This window comes from Microtus oregoni, unplaced genomic scaffold, assembly GCF_018167655.1.
Source record: "Microtus oregoni isolate MIOR12 unplaced genomic scaffold, Mior012 000021F_ref0000039, whole genome shotgun sequence".
Classification (NCBI taxonomy): domain Eukaryota; kingdom Metazoa; phylum Chordata; class Mammalia; order Rodentia; family Cricetidae; genus Microtus; species Microtus oregoni.
The window spans coordinates 8,048,905-8,069,045 of record NW_024543080.1 but is presented as its reverse complement, the minus strand read 5'-3'; the positions used below and the strand labels follow the sequence as shown (position 1 = coordinate 8,069,045).

At 41.0% G+C, this 20,141-nt stretch overlaps 1 protein-coding gene across 1 annotated transcript in view; it reads right to left on the bottom strand.

Annotated features, from left to right (window-relative positions):
• Window positions 1-20,141, bottom strand: part of Adamts3 (ADAM metallopeptidase with thrombospondin type 1 motif 3) — a 205,247-nt gene that overhangs the window by 184,302 nt on the left and 804 nt on the right. The window contains exons 2-3 of the mRNA XM_041671598.1: window positions 19,637-19,664; window positions 691-1,097 (exon numbers count right to left, since the gene is read on the bottom strand). Of these exons, the coding sequence (XP_041527532.1) occupies window positions 691-1,097; window positions 19,637-19,664 (435 nt within the window). The remainder of the gene's footprint in view (window positions 1-690; window positions 1,098-19,636; window positions 19,665-20,141) is intronic.

Genomic DNA, 20,141 nt, shown 5'->3' with positions numbered 1-20,141 from the left:
TAGTGGTGTGAAACATCACATGGCAGGACTCTACGGAGAAAAGAAATAGTCGTCTAGGGCTTCTAGCAACAGTGTTTCCCCACCCCAGTGTAAACTACCTGCCACTATCACGACGTCTTCCCCTGAACTCACTTCCGAGAGGAAAGTTAGAAGGTGAAGCAGGCCAACACCTCCTGCCACAGGCCATCAAAGGCTGTGTATGCTACAGGCATGACAGGGATGGGAGCCATGGTCATCTCAGGGATAGCTGGAACAACCTCTACTGACAGAATTGTGGCTAGAGTTGAGAAGACAATATCGGGAAAGAGGTTGTCTACCGAAGCAGAAGTTTGTTCCAGAAATCTACAGAGAGTAGGGACAATTCTGGGGCTGGGTAGCTCAGTGTTTCTAACCTAGAAATATGATAGCCTAGCAAGAAGGACACTATGCTTTATCAATTATTAGTTACCTTTGTCTAGTCATGTCCTCCCAAGGGAATGAAGTTCCTGCAAGACTCAGGAAATCCAGAAGGTTGTAAGATGGACAAGGCAGCATACATAAGCTATAACAATTGCAGGGCAGAGGGCGTCTGCCCCACCCACCAAGCTGCCTGGAGTTGGGTTTCCTTTCCACCTCTACCTTGCGATACACTGAAGGCCAACACCTGCACACTCCCATGTGCACACACACAGGAAAGGAAATGAGTCTTACCAGACCATCACAGTTGCTAATGGCAACAGAGGTTCCTGGAATGTCCATGATGTCACCAACATATGCACAGCTAGTCTGTAGAGGCTCTGATCTCCAGATTCTTTCCGAAGCACTTCCATGTTGATGGCTCTTTCCGGGGTCAGTTGTATTCCCAGGCACTGGAGCTGTCTCATGCCATTCCACAACAGCCCCAGGAGCTAGGAAGCGAGTGTTGGGCTTTAGTCGAAGATGAAAATCTCTTCCAAATGCAGTGATATTGAAGAACAATTGCTCTGAGTTAGACGACACATCCCTGGGTGACCTCTTTTTGTGATTTGCAGAAAGAATATGGGAAAGATAGTGTCCTTTTAGGTTTGTGCTAACTGGTGTCACCAGCTCATATTCTCTATATCTCTTTATTGGTAAATCTGTGGGTAAAAAAGAATTGTAAGACATCAGACAGGAGAGGGGCACAATGTAAAGAGTCACCTCAAAAAGCTAAACCACACTTTGCTATAAAATCTATTCCTGAGCCAGTCCATATTTATTATATTCTAAGAACCGAAAGCATTTCTCCAATGCACTTAGGTAATTCAATCAATTATTTTTAATTTTAAAAAGTATATTCAATCATGAACATTTACACTTTGTTACTGTACTTAAGACCATGAATATGTTTCTAAAACTATATTTGGCTCACTTAAAATTAGGACATATTCCTAAATAACTCCGGATTCCCATAAGAACTTTTAACGAAGTTGTTATCATATAAAATGTCTTGATTTTATCTTCTGTCCCTTTATAATGCATTCACCACCTTCCATATGCTGCTTCTGCCTGAATTTAGGATTTATACTCTAACTTATTATACTATAGTTTATGTTATTTTTTTCAACATAGCATCCCTGACAATTATACACCACTGATAATGAAGCTGAGATTCAGGAAAAGCCTGAGTCTAAAGACAGGCAATTGTGAAGTTTTGATGTAAATCCAAATTATTCTACAAAACATATGCACATTTGTTTCTCTGTTGTAGTATGGTACTATGGCACAATACAAAATCCTGACTTTAAAGAAAGCCACGAAGAAGAATCCGCAATCTATAAATTGGCATGCAGCACCACGAGAGTAAGGCATTCTTGCTTTACTGTATTCCTTCTAAGGATCAGGTGTCCACCAGCTACATCTTTGGAACCCACCTTACAACACAGGTAGCCATTGGCATACTATACTAAACTAAATCTCCCAGTCAGGGCTGTTTCCCTTATGTTAGTTGAATTTATGGACTTGGAAAAGATAAAAGAACATCAGATATTGGAGGAAGAAGCAAGGGGGCAACGGGCATGAAAAAAGCAAGCATGGGAAGGAAAATATGTGAGCGTGGATTTAAGATGCCCACGTTCAGAATTCTCACCCCCAAACTAATCCTGCAATGTGTTCATGTTACCTGACAAAACTGACTCACAAATAATGATTGTCTATTGAAACTGAATCTTTGTTATCCATTAAAATATTTAGAGCACAGGATCCACAATGAACCAACGATGTGTGAACTTAGTGTCTTAGGAGAATCACTGGGTCCTCAAATGTAAGGTCCCAGAAGACAGATGAGGCATGTGGTAACTTGAAAATTTTTGATGTATTCATCAACGTTTTGATGCCTACACTGCATTAAAACAAAATACCACTCTTGGGGACAAGGATAAAGCAAATAGGACATCTGAGAGTATCACTAGATAGGAAGAGTGAAAACTCTGCATAGCCCACTGAGGGCTGGGTCTGACCTGGAGAGCTCAACCACATATCCCTAAAGCACCTCAGTGAGCAAGGGCTGCTGGTCTCCCTTACAAAGAAGCCCACAGTGAATGTTTCCATCGATCCTGGTGTAGAATGGGGATGGAAATTTAGGGAATAAACACAAGAGTTAACAGGGGCAGATAGGGGAAAATGTTCACAGGCAGGTCTGAATCAAGTCCTTGACTGTGGCCTGTGACCCAACCAAATAAGTTCCATAAGGACAAGGGACCACCCTACACTTACTTGATACTCTAGATATCAACATATAATAATCTAATCTAAGATTTTTTTCTATATAGCAGACTCTCCTCTTTTTTGGTAAGCAGACAACTTTTGCTTTGTCTATGCTGCTAGTCATAGTGACTTCTAGTTCTCCTCAGAACCCATGGAGCATCTCCCTACACCAATACTCTGCTATAACTCTTTCTCCAACAGTTTGTTCCTTCAAGGGAAGGAGAGAGCAATGCTTAAATTTAATACATGGATTTTCCATCTCCTCGAGTGGAATTCACACAAGAAAGTCTAGACAACATTGTGATGCCTGGAATAAAAGATTGGGGAATACAAATGCAGAAGGCCCCACCACACCCAAGAGAATACTGAGAGCATCACCCAGACAGCAGTTATACATCCTAGACCTCTGAGACACTTCCAGTTCAGACAATATGTTCTGAATTTTTATTTAAAAGAAAGATGCTACAGAAAACCTCTTTCCCTGATGTGAAAACATAAATCATTTTTCAAATGTAGACATAAGGAATCCTGGATTCCCATTTTCCTGTTGGTAAATTAGGAAATTTGGAGAAAGATGAACTCAGAAACCTCTAACACCCTGGAAATAACTAAGGAATGACCCAATTGCCTGCTATGTGTTGGCAAAATACAATAATACAATGCTCTGTGAATTGTGATTGGGAAGGCACCATTTCTAACACAGCATTCACCATAGGTCAGTATATTATCTCTCTTCTGTAAGTGAGGAAGTGGGACTAAGCCTAACCCAGCAAGTGAGATACCAAAGAAATATCTCAGAAAGTTTGGGCTCTGAAAGCACAGCACATGCTCATCCCCTTAAGCATAGACGGAACATCTTACTGTCAGTTTCTTACTCAAGATCTGATCTATGAAAGAAAGCTAGCATACAGCACAGCTTCAGTAACTTCTATAAAAGGTTTGAAATTCTAGTTCTGGTCAGAAAGTGGGTAGAAACTAAAAACTACCAAAAAGCATTCCAACCTCATATTATAATTATATAAGAAAATAAATTATGTCCAATATTCACTTACTGAATAAAAAAGTATGCATTTGACAGACCCAACTTCTACAGAGCAGTACTGTGTGTGGTTAGGAATGAACAGCAATATGCAAGACACCAACAAGTTGAATCAACTACCACCTTGGCCAAGGACTTTATATTCCTGTGGGTTTTTTCAGCAGTTATCATCTGGATATTAACAGAAATTACAACATTATGTATTTGTCAAGAAGTTTATAAGATGTCAACCAGAAACTCAGTGAATACTAGCTAGTCACCATAAATGTAAAATAATTACTTACTTAAGAGAATATCATGTTCAATTTTTAAAGATAGAAATTATACAATTGTCTGATCAATGGAATAGAATTAAGACCCAGAAATAAGTCCACCAATCTATAGAGACCTGATTTTTGATGAAGAATCCAAAAACACATACAGGAAAATAGACAACATTGTCAGCAAATGATGCTGGTTAAACTGGATGTCTGAATGTAGAATAGATCCATACTTATTACCATGCACAAAACTCCAGATGGATCAATGACCTCAGCATAAGGCTGAATATACTAAATATACTAGAACACTAAGTATTGAATAGCCTTGAACTCACAGGCAAAGAAAAGAATTTCTGAACAGAATACCAATTGCACAGGCACTAAGATCAACAATTAAAAAGACCTCATGAAACTGAAAAGTTTCTGTAAGGCAAAGTATATCATCATTCAGATAAAGTGGCAAAAACAGAATGGGAAAAGATACCAAGTGCCCATCCAATAAAGAGCTAATATGCAAAACATATTTTTTAAAGAACTAAAAGAAAGAAGAAACTGAACATCAAGAAAACAAATAAACCAATTAAAAATGAGGCACAGATCTAAAAGAATTCTCAAAAGAGGAAATTCAACTGGCTGAGAACCACTTAAAGAATAGTTCAACATCTTTAGTCTTCAGGAAAATCAAAATTAAAACTGCTTTGAGACATCATCTTACACCAATCAGAATAACAAAGATCAATAAAACAACTGACAGTTCATATTAAAGATGATATTGGGGGGTTGGGGGATGGAAACACTCAGTCATTGCTTGTGGGAGTGCAAGCTTATACAGCCACTATGGAAATCAGTATGGTGGTTCTCTGGGCAGATAGAAATCAATCAACCTCAAGATCCAGCTATACCACTCTTGGGCATTTATTCAAAGGACACTTCATCCTACAACAGAAACACTTGCTCAACCTGTTCACTACTGTTCTGTTCATAATAGCCAGAAATTGGAAACAACCTAGACATCTGTTGATGGATGAATGGATTGAAATGTGTGGTACTTTTATACAGTGGGAATATTACTCAGCCATTTTCTAAAAAGACACCATGAAATTCATAAGTAAATGAATAGAACTAGAAAAAGAACCCATCCCGAAAAAAGTAACATAGATATAGGAAGACAAATATGGTTTGTATTTGCTTATATGATGTTAGCTATCATGTCGTTAACTAGCAAGCTATAATCCATATAACCACAGAGAGCAGGTAGAGTGTAAGGGACTGGGGAAGAGGGGTGGATATCCCTAGAAAGGGTAAATAGCACAGTTAGTTACAGATGGAAGTGGGAACTAGAATGGGAAGATCAAACAGAGAAGAGGGAAGAGGGGGCAAGGGAGGGAAAACTGGAAGGGTGCTAAAGTAAAGGGCCATCTTAATTTTATGAGGGGTCACATGGATATCTAACACAGTAGAAGCTTCCTATAATGTGTACGCATATGAAGTGAAACTGACAGATAACTGAGGGGACGAGACAGAGCCCAACTGAGCATCTCTTGTCACCAAGTGAAGCTTACAGTGTAGGGAATGGATTACAACTAATTGAGTTGTTGGCCAAAGGAACCTCATGAGGACCCTCAAACAAACAAGGCTATTGGCTCTCCATAAACTGAGGGTAAGGCCTCATTGCTGAAGATAATACCTAAACAACTTGTTGAACATGAAGCAGTACAGCTGGGGCCTATGCAGAAACTTCACCCACACGTGGTACTGGAAGGTACTCTAGATGCCACCAAAGAAGAAAGGTTAAAAGCTAACCCAGCTACAAATCTTTCAAACTATAAGAGTGACCTGCCTGCAAGATACACCGGTTCAACAGTGTCATACAATTTATAGAAATATTCAGCCAATATCCGATTTGACTTAAGGCCCACTCCAGAAGATGTAACTAATACCCAACACTGCATGTGTGGCCAAGAAGCTGAGACTAGAATCCTGGGGACTTAGAGGAGAAAAGAAACATATCAATAAAATTACCTAATAATATTAAATTATATTAAATTAATATTATAATAAAATAATATTAAATTGATAATAATAAGTAAAAATACTTAATAATATTCAGCTACACTCATATCAGGGTCTTGGTCAGCCAGTATCAGAGAGTCTGCCGCCTGCAGCAGATTGGAAAGCACAGAGACCCACATAATATATGCAGAGAGCCAGAGAACTTGGAACACTCAGCCCCAAAAGGGATGTCTCCACCAAACCCCTCCCTTCAGGCTCAAGGGAGCCTGTAGAAAAGGAGACAGAAATAACATAAAAGCCAGAGCAGATGGAGAATACCAAGAGAGAATGACCATCCTGACACACAGGGCTGGCACATATATGAACTCATAGAGACTGTCACAGCATGCACAGGGCCCACATGGGTCTGCACCAGGTCAGGTCTGTGGTGGTTTGAATAGGTATGACCGACATAGACTAATGTGTTTGAATGCTTAGTCCATTAGGAGATAGGACCTTGTTGGAGTACGTGTGGCCTTGTTGGAGTAAGTGTGTCACTGTGGGGGTAGGCTTGGAGGTCTCATATGCTCAAGTTATATCCAACATGGTAGACAGTTCACTTCCTGTTGCCCATGGATCAAGATGTAGAACTCTCAGCTATATCTCCAGCACCATGGATGCCTTCATGATACCATACTTTCTGCCATGATGATAAAAGACTAAACCGCTGAACTCTAAGCCAGCCCCAATTAAATGTTTTCCTTGATAAAAGTTGCTGTGGCCATGGTATCTCTTCAACCCATAGAAACCCTTACTAAGACAGGGTCCTAGAGCTGAGAGAAGCCCTAGGATAACCCAAAAGCTATCCCCAACTGAGAGCCATTTGGAAATGAAACTTAAGTTTTTTCAAGAGATTTTTAACTGGGAAACAAACCACTCTTAAGAGTGGGCTCTATGCCAAGCAGTAGATGATTAACAGGAAACAAATTCTACAGTATCTTTGGAGGTTCTTTGTCTCACAATGTTGTCAGGACATTGTGCTTGCTTTGTTTTTGTTTTGCTTTTTACCTTGCAGGTCCTTTGCATACATACCATGGCTTCCAGTTTTGTGGAATCTTGTACGAACAAGCATGTTATCTGTATGTGTTGTGCTTTTTCTTTGGCTTTTTCTTGTTTGGCTGTTTTGTCATATTCTGTTATGTTTGGTTTTGATTTACATTATTGTACTTGATTATTATTTTTGGGTGTCTGTTTTCTAATAAGAGACAGAAAGGATGTAGATTGGAATAGATGGGGAGTTGGGAAGAACCTGGACGTAATAGGCAGAGGTTAATTCATAATCAGAATAAAAGAAAAAGAAGAAATTATTCAACTGTCAAGGGAGATGGCTGAGCAGCCAAAGTAGTAACTATGAAAAGCTTCAGTGGGTCTGACAACAGATACAGAGGACGTGAACCACTATGAAGCCTTACCACTGTTACGACCCCAGCAATATACATGAGCATGGCTATTCCCACAGCACACTGGCATCTGTTTGTGTAGAGTCCAACTCTCTCTTAGTACTATGGATGAACTCTTTGTGACCACATGTGACAAAAACCATTTCATAAGTGTCCCATCTATTCTCCAGTTTTCCCTCAGATACTTCTCCTTTCCTACTAATTATACTAACCATCGACATCTTAGAAATCGCAGTTATATGTTTATTTGTGGACTTTTTTGTCGATTTGCACATAAGCTTCATGGGAGCATCTGTTCTTTTCATTACAGAGCCCAAAGGGGGTCACTAGTTTCTGTGAATAAAGAAATGAATGAATGCAGTTTGAGCCCAACGAGTATCTAAAATTAGCATACATTCTTCTCCCTAAACAGCAAACTGTAAAGGCTGACATGGACCTAGAGCCAGAACTCTGTCTGCAAAACATGTGTATAGTTCTCCCAGATCATCCTGACCTATAAATCAAATGTTTCACGGCATTCACGCCTTACAACTTAAGCCACCAAGAGTAAGTAATGGGCGCAATGATTAAAACAGACCTCCAGGAAGGCAGACATGGGACCTCCCATTTGTAGCGGCAGGAAATCAATTCCCACACTATACCAATCAAAAAAAGAATTTTTAAAATTGAAAGCCCATTGAGTCCTTGTCTCTTTCTACCCGCTAAGCACTTCCTGTAGATCTGGTTATGTTTTTCCTTAAGGTACAGGTAGAGTGCTTTCTCTTGAGCCCACTTCTCCTGATATACCAGGGCAGCCCCAGCTCAACATGACCCACCAGGATGGGAATCCACGGCACAGCTTGTCCATCAAAGTGAGACTGGGCTCCATCACAGCCTCTTTTGTAAAGAGAAATATCTTTGACGTTTCTATTTCTCAGCATGGTCAGAAGCTAGGCAGGCTAGGGGGAGACGTTTCTCTTCAGGATTTTCTCAGAATCCTGCAACACCCCCCCACCCCAAAAAAGTCCTTCCACATGTTCTCTGGCAGCCTGATTATAACACAAGTTTTTAGGGGGAGGGTGAGTTCTCTCATATCTAAATTCCTCTTTTTTACACCACTCCTTATTAGAAAATATTAATCATACATAATAGTGAGTTTATAGCTTTTCCATGTGGGCTCCGACCATGCTGACTCCCCATTACTATCTCCCTCTTCTCTCCACCAGTCCCCACTTCACTTAGTAGTTACTAAGTTCCTTCTGTTTTACTATGCTAAATCACTACCTCCCCAGGCACATGTTTGATGGCCATATGTAAACCTGTAGGTAGGTATAATCATTGCACACCAACTACATCAAAAGCGGCATCCTGTTTTTACAGAGAGGCTGAGCACTCCAACCCCCAAACCTGTGGAAAGTGGACCCAAAATGCTCTAAAGTCTGAAACTGAGAGGGATGATCATATGTCCGAAGCAGAAAATCTACACTTAACTTCATGTGACAAGCCACAGTCAAAATGCTGGCATGATCAAATGTATAGGAAGCATAAGTGAATTTCATGTTTTGAGTTGGTTCTCATTATGTAGATGAAAATTTTCTAAAATCTGAAACAGAAAACATTTACAGTCATGGGCATTTCAAATAGGCACCGTCAGCCTGCATTTAGAATCATCTGACTTTCTGTTTGAATGTCAACCATGGTAGACTGTCCTAATAACTTCTAAACTTGACTCATTTCTGAGATTTTTGAGCCTTTTACACACATTGTGTTTTTAGTATGATACAGTACACACAGTAAACAATCAAAGCAAAACATATTCAAAGAAAACAGCCAGTCTCTCTCACTACAGCTGAAATCAGTCGGTTTTCTACTGGGAATCCTTAACTCATCCAAATAAAAACGAATATTCAGCTTGCCCCTGACTTCATCATTTCTGCTCACAGCGTGCTGATAGTCATAAATCAAGTCAGGAAGTTATATCAAATTTTCTTCCCATTATGGTATTGTTCCAGACCTACTGACTTTCCCTACAAACTGCCCCCTCTTTTCTTCTAGTCACTTCTAAGTTCTCATTACCTCACAAAGAAATATTGCCAAGTGCCAAGCCCAAATTCCCCACATATAGTTTTCCTTACTAAATAATTACGTAAATTATGCCAAAATACTGTCCAAATCCCTGTGAAGAGAACTATTGTAAAGTCCCAGGTCTACAATGCTTAAACTATACCATCCCCTTAGTGACTTTAGTAATCTAAGACTTTCTATGTCCACTCTTAAACATAAAAATGAAGATAACAGTATTTCCTTTGCAGGGAATTGTCTTAGTTGGGGTTTCTGTTACTGTGAAGAGACACCATGACCATGGCAATTCTTATAAAGGAAAACATTTAATTGGGACTGGCTTACATAGCAAGTGGCATGCAGGCAGATGTGGTGCTGGAAAAAGAGTTCAGAGTCCTACACCTCAATCCACAGGCAGCAGAAGGATATTATGTCCCACACTGAGCGTAGTTTGAGCATGGAAGACCTCACAACCCACCCCCTCACAAGGACATACTTCCTCCAAGAAGACCACGATTTCCAAAAGGCATCTGGGGCAGAGGCATAGGACAGTAACTGAGCTGAATGTCCCTCCTCAGAGAGTGGGGAGCAAGGGAAGGCTGGCCCTTCTGGGGATTGTGCTTTCTTGGGAGTGAGTGTTCTGTGTGGGGCTGGTCAAGATCCCCAGTTATCTCCTTTCCTTTATAGATTAGCCACAGGTGCTACAACAGGAAAATGTGACAATTACCCTTCAAAGTATGGTATAGAACGAAACACAAGCGTCTCATACAGGATACCAAATGTCCGCAGTACATGATAAAGTTCACATCACTGAGGCAGTGTTAATTTCCCATGCCCCAGAGATATTAGATGGTCTAATTCATATCAAGGCTTTCCCAGGCATGGGGAGTTGGAGCCACTTGAGATGCTTGTGTCCTTCCTTCCCCAGACAAGGAAGAGACCTGGGTGGGACGCTTGAGCACAAAAGATCTGGAGTCAGAAAAGCCTGTATTTGGGTGTGGGCTCCAGCCTGATGAGTGTTTTGGCATCTTGCGTGCAAACTGTGAAAATGAAGACTCACCGAGGGGGATCCATACAATGGCGGCCACAAGACTCAAAGAAAGTAAGCAATGTGAAGAGCCAGCTCCACTCAGCATAATCAGAACATATAAAAAATTATTTACTATCATTGTCATCAAGAGAAGGAAGCCACCCTCATCCCCTAGCAACTCTTCTCTGTACCCCTACTCCACTCTGGAAAGCCTGCTGTGGCCAGAAGGACCGTAAACCTAGGCTGATACATGACCTAAAATCAAGGCAAGCTGTAGTAATTCTTGCCCTATGCCCCCACCTAGGGACATAGGATTCTTTCCCAAGAACTGCTGATCACAGCACTTTGGAGAGGCAGCTCACATAGGGACTTCCTTGATCAGGTAGAAATTCTCAGAAACACAGTAAGCTCAAGAGTGAAATCAAACCAGCATTTCTGAGAGCAGCTGAAGAAGCAGCTAAAGCAACAGCCCCAAGTCCTGAACCCAGGGAAAAGGGAATAACTTTCATCACTGCTGACAGCGACCAGCTGTTCTAGCAAACAGGAAAAGCGGGGTGAAGAGCGGACTTGAAAGAGGACAGCAAATGTCGAAGGGCTTAGCAGGGCTATAAACACTTACGGGGAAGGGAACACACATCTTCTCTCCCAGGCAATTCTGAACACGCTGAAATTCTGAACACAGCCAAGAGCCCCACCTCTTTTCGTCCCCTCAATTCATCCCTCTGGGCAGATTGTTCTCAGAGGGTCTTTTCTTTTAGCTACACATCTATTTCCACACTTCAAGCTTCTTCATACAGCTATTTGAAAAACAAAAAGGCAGCGGGTAGCGAACTCATTAAAAAAGAACTGTGAACATAACAGCTCCTTCCTAATTTTTTTTAAATCTCCTTCCTATTTTTTTTTAAATCTGACTTTTAATAGATACTTGTTGCATTTGTACAATATTTATGTTCTCTAAAGTCACTCAGGGGAAAATGGCACATTCTTCAGTATTCTGGAATATTAAATCAGGTAAGAGAAGGAAATAATGTGCTTTGAAGAAAAGTATCCAAGTATTTTCTGAGCTACATCTTCAGGGTAACAAGATAAGGAGGTTAGTTTTGTTTTTTTTTTTTTTTTAAGTGAAGAACAAAAGCCCAAATGTTAGCATTCGTAGCTTAGATTCTGTAGAAACAAACACTCGACTGGCTGGCTGTCACTATTAGAAACCGTAAGCCCAAGAGCTACATCAGATTGTACAAATCAATATTCCTCACACATCTTACTGTTTCTGGAGGAATATAGTACTCTTACTGATTAATACTGTATCTAGAATTTAAATCCATAAACATTAAAATTTGCTCACAAGTGTTAAAGCAGGGAAAAATAATGCTAAAAGTGCAGAGAGAATTCTGAAAGATATTTATGGAAACATTCTTCCTGACAACTAAACTTTCAAAATTCAAAATAATTTTGTTTATGAATGGTAAAAGCTATGAGTTTTCTGTAGTAAGGAGGAGCAGGCCGTGTCCCACGGCCCAGATAACTCAGTTCTATCTCTAATGTAATGGATTAGTGTAACTGTAGAGACGATCTACAGGAGTGCTCAAAGGGCTATATGCTGCATCGTGCTGTTTTAAAGCAGGTGCAGGTGGGGACACATTGCTTCTAGAAACTGGGAGAGAACCTCTTCTCCCGCCTTCCACAGCTTTGAGAGGGCACCTGGCTTTTACTCTCCTCTCCAGTCTGCAAAGCCACACCAGACAGAGCGGTTGCGCTCTCAAGCCTCCAGCGCTCTCAGGCCTGCCTTCCTACTCACAAAGACTACCACCCAGGTAAACTTGGATAATCTAGTTTAAGGTCACGTGATTAGCAACCTGCTTTTGCCTACCAACCATCTCCTCCTTTACTAGAGACAGAGGTTCCAGGGATTTAGATGCAGGTAATTTTTTTGGGGGGGGGGCACTAATTCACCTGCCACAGGCACCATTTCAAGGTTAAGTTTATGACTCAGTAAATCACTATCCTGAGAGAGATATCTCTTTAGTGAAATAAAATGCGGAATGGCTGACTAGAGGTGCTGATGACAAATGCTACCACAACTTGGGGACATCAAGCTAATCCTGGTAGGAAAATAAAAAAGACAACACAGGGGCAGAGAGAGGTGAAAGGGCCAGGGTTGAGAGGAGACTGCTGTCTGTGGAGCTGGAGGAGCGGTGACAGCAAAATTTGAACTGTAGCTTAGGCTATACCTGAATTTGATTATTTTATTGATTTGGATTGTTCGTTGTTGTTGTTGGTGGTGGTGGTGTGTGTGTGTGTGTTTACCTATGAGAACTGGATTCCTATCACTTATATTCAAAAAGGCGGGTCTGCTATATGAATTTTCCATGAAATGAACGCTAGGGAATTCCATCAAATAACGCAGAGAAAAAATTGAGTCAGGTAAGGTCTTCCATCCCAGTCAAAAATTTTTTAGAATCCAGTAGTCTCAGAACCCCCACATTTGCTGAGAACTCACATGACACTTAAAAGTTACTCAATCATGCAACCATTGAGACTTGAGGGGTTTGGTTTAGGGATACTCAAAAAAGCAAGTCTACACAAATAGCCTAGAACCCCCAAACTCAAAGCCGCACTCTTCTAGCCCCAAGCATTCCAGAAGAGAAAGACTCAGCCCGTATCAGGAACACAGCTATGAGTAAGCCAGAGAGAGAGAACTTTACATTTTGTTCCTTACCCAACACCCTTTGCTGCTGTATTCCAAGGACTTAAGCAACCCTGCGTTGAGAAACAAGCATGAAGATTGTTTGTGAAAATAAAACTCTCAAACAGAGTATGGTATGCTTTGTGGCTGAATGGCTTACAAGGCCAGGGCACAGCAAGTTGATGCTCCTGAAAATTCATGACGGGCAGCAGACCTAAGTGTAGTAAACAGAACGAAATACCTCGCTTCAAATAAATGTGCGGGCTGTTATTACATGGTACCAAAGAGGGAAGCACTTTGAAATGTCATATGTTCTGCATACTAATAACATTTTAAAAAATCCTTCTCTAAGTACAAATCTACAAGATTCTAATACTAACAGCTGTTGGGCTGGCTTGCTCACCATGGGGCAGCATCTTAGGAATCCGCATAAAAGGAAGATACCGCTAAGAAGTAAAAAGTAGCACCGCATGCCCAAGTTGCACCCAGGAAAACAACACGGGAAGGCACCATAGAGCCGTGTTGAAACAACACAGTTTGCACAGCCTGCTCCGTGACCACTTTATAATGTAAAGATATAGGAAACCAATAAGTCTTCGAAATGGACTTTGCATGTAAAAGAAAGAACTCCAGCTTGCATCACTGATTATTTCAATTACTGTCTCTATAAATATATTTACTCAATAGGAAGGAAAACTATAAGAAACAAGAGATAGTGCCTAAGTCCACAGGGCTGGGGAATTCATATTTTTAATTCTACTTGACCTACAAGTTTCCCCAAGACTAGTTTTGTTTGCCAGTCAATTCTAAAGCAGGATATATTGTTTGAAGCTGCCTGCAATCTGTCTAAAGTCCACACTGATTCATCATGCTGAATTTGTGGCAGTCATTTTTATAAGCAAGAGAAAGACATTTCACCACCAACTCTGCCTCGGGGATTATAGTTAGTCACCAAGCTCAGGCGCAGCTACTTGAGAAATTAAGATGGATCAATTCCACGTGAGATAGGAGATTCCTTGTGCTAGGAGCTCCCCAGCTCCGCTATCCATTTTAAAGACCTAAGTCTTGAATTTTATTTTGCCTCTGCTCTCCCTCTAGTCTATGCATTTTCCCAAAGTTCTCATAAAATTACAAAGCCACACTTACATAACTGTTCATATTTATTGAGAATTTGCAATAACAAAAATGATAAATACCTTGCTTTTTTCAGACTCTTAAACGTTTTAAGTGTATTCTAATATTTAAACAACGCCAAAATTTCTAACTACGCTTTCTAAAGCCAGTTTACTCCAAACTTGCAGGGAGTTTATTCCATACTTTTTTTCCCACAAAAGTCATTTGTCAAAATTTATGATGTGCATCTGCTTAGAAACCAACCTCTGGGGATTTCTCTTTAAGGAGTCACTTGAAATGCAGGTAATGACCTATATAAAACACCAGGTGACAAATCTCAATACTATGGGAAAGCAGATACCATAAGCAAAATAATTATCAAGTTATGTACAATTAGCAAAATGGAATTCAGTGTCTTTGGCAAGAAGTTTTGTAAGGATATGGAAAACAAAAACAAATATGCCAAACCAGTTTTTCTTCATACAAAAACATATTATCACGCGAGTAATTCCAACCAGACTACATACCAACTATGCTCTGTGTATACATGTTATAATTACTTATCCAAAATGTTTAACACTGTGGTGTCTATTCTTTCAGACTTTGGAACATCTACACACACTTTACCAGCTGAACACCCCAACCCAAAAATCTAAAGTCTAAGAGACTGCAATTAAAAGAACAGTGGGTGACAATGGCTAACCTGTCAGTTCTTTGGGTTTTGACTATCAGAGTTCCAGAGGCCACAGAAACAGTAAAGATAACCACAGTGCACACATGTAGCACATCCCTGAACAACATAGGAGAATCACAGCTTGCCGGGAGGGGCGCCGATGTAAGTAAGGAATAAAAGTTGATCTGTATTCCGTTGCAGAATTGCTAAGGAGAGGCTCCACTGCTAACAGCAATCCTTTTGCAGAAAGAATGAACTCCGTAGAAGTCATCCCTGTAGACAGTCCAAGTGATATAACCAGATTCTGCATCCCAAAACCACTCATAATTTTACCAGGCCATTTGGAACTATCCCTAATGGGTTTCCAAGGCGGTCTGAGTTGGCCTCTCACAAGCAAGGAATGTTTGAAGTTCGTCATCCTGAGGCAGGGGTGACCTTGAGGGTTTTCTTAACATTTCTAGGCACTACCACATGAATTGAGACAGCAACAAGAGAACAGCAAAAGCATGCACAAGAAATTTTTCAGCTCAACGGTAACAGCAATCATCAGCTACAAGGGGGAGCAGGCAATTGGGGGTAAACATCCCAAGCAGACTGTAGGCAAAGCAGGCAAAATGAACGGGCCACGGTTCTTGTACTTGGTGGTATAAAAGTAGTCACAAGATGCCTTGCTAACATTGAACAATTAACTGATAGCCATTGTCATATTTGCTGTTTTCATGGGGACTCACTAAACCTGAAGAAAGGCACAGGATAAAAGCATTTAAGGAAATCCAGAACATAGAGAGATCTTGATGTAATAATGCCCTGCCTGCAACAGCTAGTCACGGAGCAATAAGTGTCTGTGGATGACAGGTACCAACTGTGCTGTATGTGCTAAGACAAAGCCATCAGCAAACCAGAGTCTTGGCTTTCATGTGGTAAGAAGTGACAGTGTTTCTTTACTCCATGTCAATCATCGGGTAAGTAACTCACACTAAACTCTGAAAACTATGCATAGATATAGAGATAGATATATAGATATAGATAAATCCCAATGATGACAAAGCATTTCTTAGAAAACTAGATGTCTGAGTGGACGAAGATAAGCTCCTTTCTAAAGAATGAAATGCAATGGCTATTTCAAATTTAAGACTAGAAATAGAACAGAAAAAATAAATAAACATGTCCCACCTCCAACAAGGGTTGCTGAGGAAAGACAGCTTCATGCAGTATCATGAGCCTTCCTCAAATGATGCCCAGAGAATAGCAAAGTGATGGTTTCAAAACAAAGAGACTGAGGATTCTTTTTTCAGATTTTCCAATCTCTACAGAACTCTAATTGTTTCCTAACCCTCGTGTGTCACAGCGTAAGCCTCCTAACCCAATTAAGGCAGTCAGCCAGATGCCCGCAATGACTCCCTTGCAACCCACTAAGAGCATGTGCTGACTCCGACAAGAAAGAGCTCTCCAACAGGCGGCAGAAACATGCCACTGAGCTAATGAAACACGCTTGACCATACGTACATGAATATACTTCAACATGCATAGGTTGGGGAGAGGGATAGGTGTTTTTCACTACTTGACAAACAGACCCAGACAAGATCGGGATTCAAAATCTATTTCCCTACTTTCCCTAGAAAGAATCATACTTCCCCACATAGCAAGAATGTATTTTTCCCATTGGCTAAGAGAGCAGCCATATCCCCTATAAGACTACCTAGGTGAGGAATCTAATGTATTCTAACCTGCCATTCCCTCCACTATAAACCTACTTCTCTCTACCTAAATAAAATCCTTTCCCTACTCTAGTAGGTTATGACATGTCATATAGATTTTAATTGCCATTGTAGACCATATACTACAGAATAATATGGTATAATTTTCTTTCATAAAAGCAGAACAGCTGGGCAAAATTAGTCTAACCCTGTTAGCAATCGGGAGTGTGGTTACCTTTAATGAGGAATCAGCACCAGGAAGGTGGTGGAGAGAGGGACAAGGGTGCTAGTAACATTCTGCTTATGGATCCACGCACACGAGTACACACTATATAAGCAGCAGCAGGTTGCACTCTGAATATAGATCCTGCGAGCATAATAAACTCTAACTCCTTTCAAATTTGTCTCCTCCACAGTTTGTGGTTTGTGGCTAAATTATGTTTATCTCTTCCTGAAATATACTCAGAAGCCATTCAGAGCTATGGAATTTCTGTAGCCAATTTGTTATGCAATAGATATAAGTAATAAATACATCAATAATTTTCATAGACTGCTTTAGTCTTTCTTAATGTATCATCAATCAAACAGTCCTCCCAGGCTCTTGCATAGACCCACCTTTTAAATGAGTGGCTACTGAAAGAGAGTGAAGTGCACAGAAGTGCATCTTCCTGAATCTGTAAGTCTCTTTTCAAATGGAGACAGCAAATAACCTTACTGCGGCTAAGATTTTCTGAAACAGAGCATTTTTAAAGCTCCACAGAGTCAGGTCATTGACTATGAATGATGGCTGTATTTCATGAGCACAAGACTCAGAGGTCGGGATCTTTCATGCTGTGTTTTCATTTTCATTACACTTGAGTATGGTAAATAAAATGACAATGGCAAAGGGGAACCCCACAGAACAGGAGTACGGAGACAAGCGCTATACACCTCTAGAAATACAACCTAGGAGCACCAGGAGCACCCCTGCCAGGCTGCTGACTCATCACCTTCAAGCTAAACTTAGGCGCACCTGCACTGTTTTCTTTACTGCAGAAAGGACTCCGGAAGTAACTGATACTAACAAAGGGTCTGGACCAAAGCCAGTCCCAGCCTCTTATGTGAGAGCATCCTGATTCTACCTGAAAACACCATCAGAGCAACACATTATGTGAATAAAGTGTGTTGGAAGAATGGGTCATCTTAAAACACCTGTTCAGTTACAGCCTGAAATGCTGCAGTAGCCAACGAAATAAGCAAAGTCATTAAAACCAAGACTGTTCTTTTTCCTACTTGGGGGTTTGAGTTTTTGATGCTGTTTTGTTTGGTTTGGTCTTTTTTTTTTCCTTCAATAAGATAGACAGAGGGCTGAGTGCAATCAATCGCCAAAAGACTGATACCTCTCAGGCGGTTTGCAGTGCGTTCTCAGCTGCCCTTCTCCCTCTGTTCTGCTCTTAAACTCTAAGGCTGGGGAAGAGACTCACAACACTAAGTAAGATTTCCACACATGCATGTTGCATGTATAAACAGGTCCACGGTGTCACAATTCTGAGAAGAAACTATGCAACTTTGAATTTTGATCCTTCTCAAAACAGCACGAACAGAACTGACTCTCTCACACATCGAGCCGCAGCATCAAGACATGGCAGCTCCTTCCACCATCTCCAATCCACGCCAATCCTCAACAGCTGCGCTTCTAGCCAGGCTTTTTCCCTTCTCTAAGCTAGATGTATTAAACGCAATGGTTTTGTTTATCTATTTACTATAACTGGAGGCTTTTCTCCTACCTGCCAGTTCCCAAATAACCACTCTGAGGCTTAAGATTAATTACAAACTGGTTTCAAGAGACTCATGCCATTCCCAGTTAATCTCTTTCCCCCTTGTGGTTGGGTCTCAGGATGTTAGCTCTCCACTACTGCTCCAGCATCATGGCTGCCTGCCGGCTGCCATGACTATACAGCCTGGCTAGGATAACACTGCACTCGACCTTCTGAAGAGCAAAGCCCAAATAAACTCTTTTCTAAGTTGCCTTAGTCATGGTGTCTCTTCACAGCAACAAAGAAGTAACTAAAACAGTGGTTAAGAGCACTCCGTGCTCTTTCAGCGCACCTGAGTTCAATTCACAGTACGCACGTGGTGACTAACAACCATCTGGAACTTTAGTTCCAGGGAATCTTATGCCCTCTTCTGGCATCCTTGGGCACTGCACATATGTGAAGCGACATCTAGGCAAGCAAACACCCCCCCCCATAAACATAGAATAATTTTTAATATGTGTTTTATAGGAAGTTGATTGTAGCCTGACTTTCCAACCGTGAGCATCCAAAACATAGTATTATGAACAACCTCAAGAAATGACCATTATTTTTGGAGTAACCTGTTACAAACTACGTATTCTGAACTTTACCGTCTCCTCACCGGTAAAATAGGAATAATAGACCCCACAGTACCAGGTATTACTCAAGTATCACCTAACTTAAAGATAACTGTCTTACGAAATATTTTTTTATGGAATAAAAGAAGTCACTCAAGAGTGCAGACCAAGCAGGCAAACTTAAGGAAAAAATGTGAATTCTCTCTTCATCATCTCCCCTTTCTTCCTGGCATTCCTACAACTGTCTTCAGTTACAAGCAAATTTGTTTCTCCCTATGTTCCACAAGGTGATGGGTCTGACTTTAAGCATCTCTTATGTTTCAGCCCCGCTATAACCCTCCCAGTGCATACCAGTAATAAATTAATGCCTGAGAAAAGGAGCTTCTGCTCAGGAGGATATTGACACCACTATAATTTAGCCTGGGGAAAATAGGACCCTCCCACGGAAAGCGGAAGAGTAGAAACGATTCCAGACTACGAATTATTTTAACCACTAATTAGGAAACTATCAGAAACAATTCTTTGGCTTAGCTTACTTTTGTCCCCTGCTCTCAGCTAAGGTAAGGGTGACATCTGAGAAAAAGGCTTACCTATTTGCACCATTTCTTCAGTCCCAGCCTAGAAGGGGGGGGGGGGGGTAAGAAAAAGAAACAGTTACTGGGTTTCATCTTATCGCCCTGTGCCATTTCTACCATCAGTGCTTTTCCTAGGCTGGTTAATCAGGAGACTGAGAGACTGGAATTGGTGCCTGAAGGCTGAATAAACCTTACTTAGTTCCTAGAAGGTTCCTGTGACAAGAGCCTGAGCCAACTCGATGACTATTTGAGAAAGGGACTTGTTGGCTGGCTTTAATTTTAGTATCTGTGAAGCCAGTCAAATAAATAGTGACCCTCAATGGCCTCTTCGGAAAACTCCAATACTAGGTCACCAGACCAGAGAGGCTAGAAAACCTCACAGAGGAATCCTGCACTCAGAGTCCCACCGGTTCAGCGCAGATTTGATTTACTACAAAAGGCTCCCCAGCCTGAGCCCCCTTCAAAGACTCTTCAGAGAGCATCAGCTTCACCTTGAGTCTCTACGGGGTGGGGGCAGGGC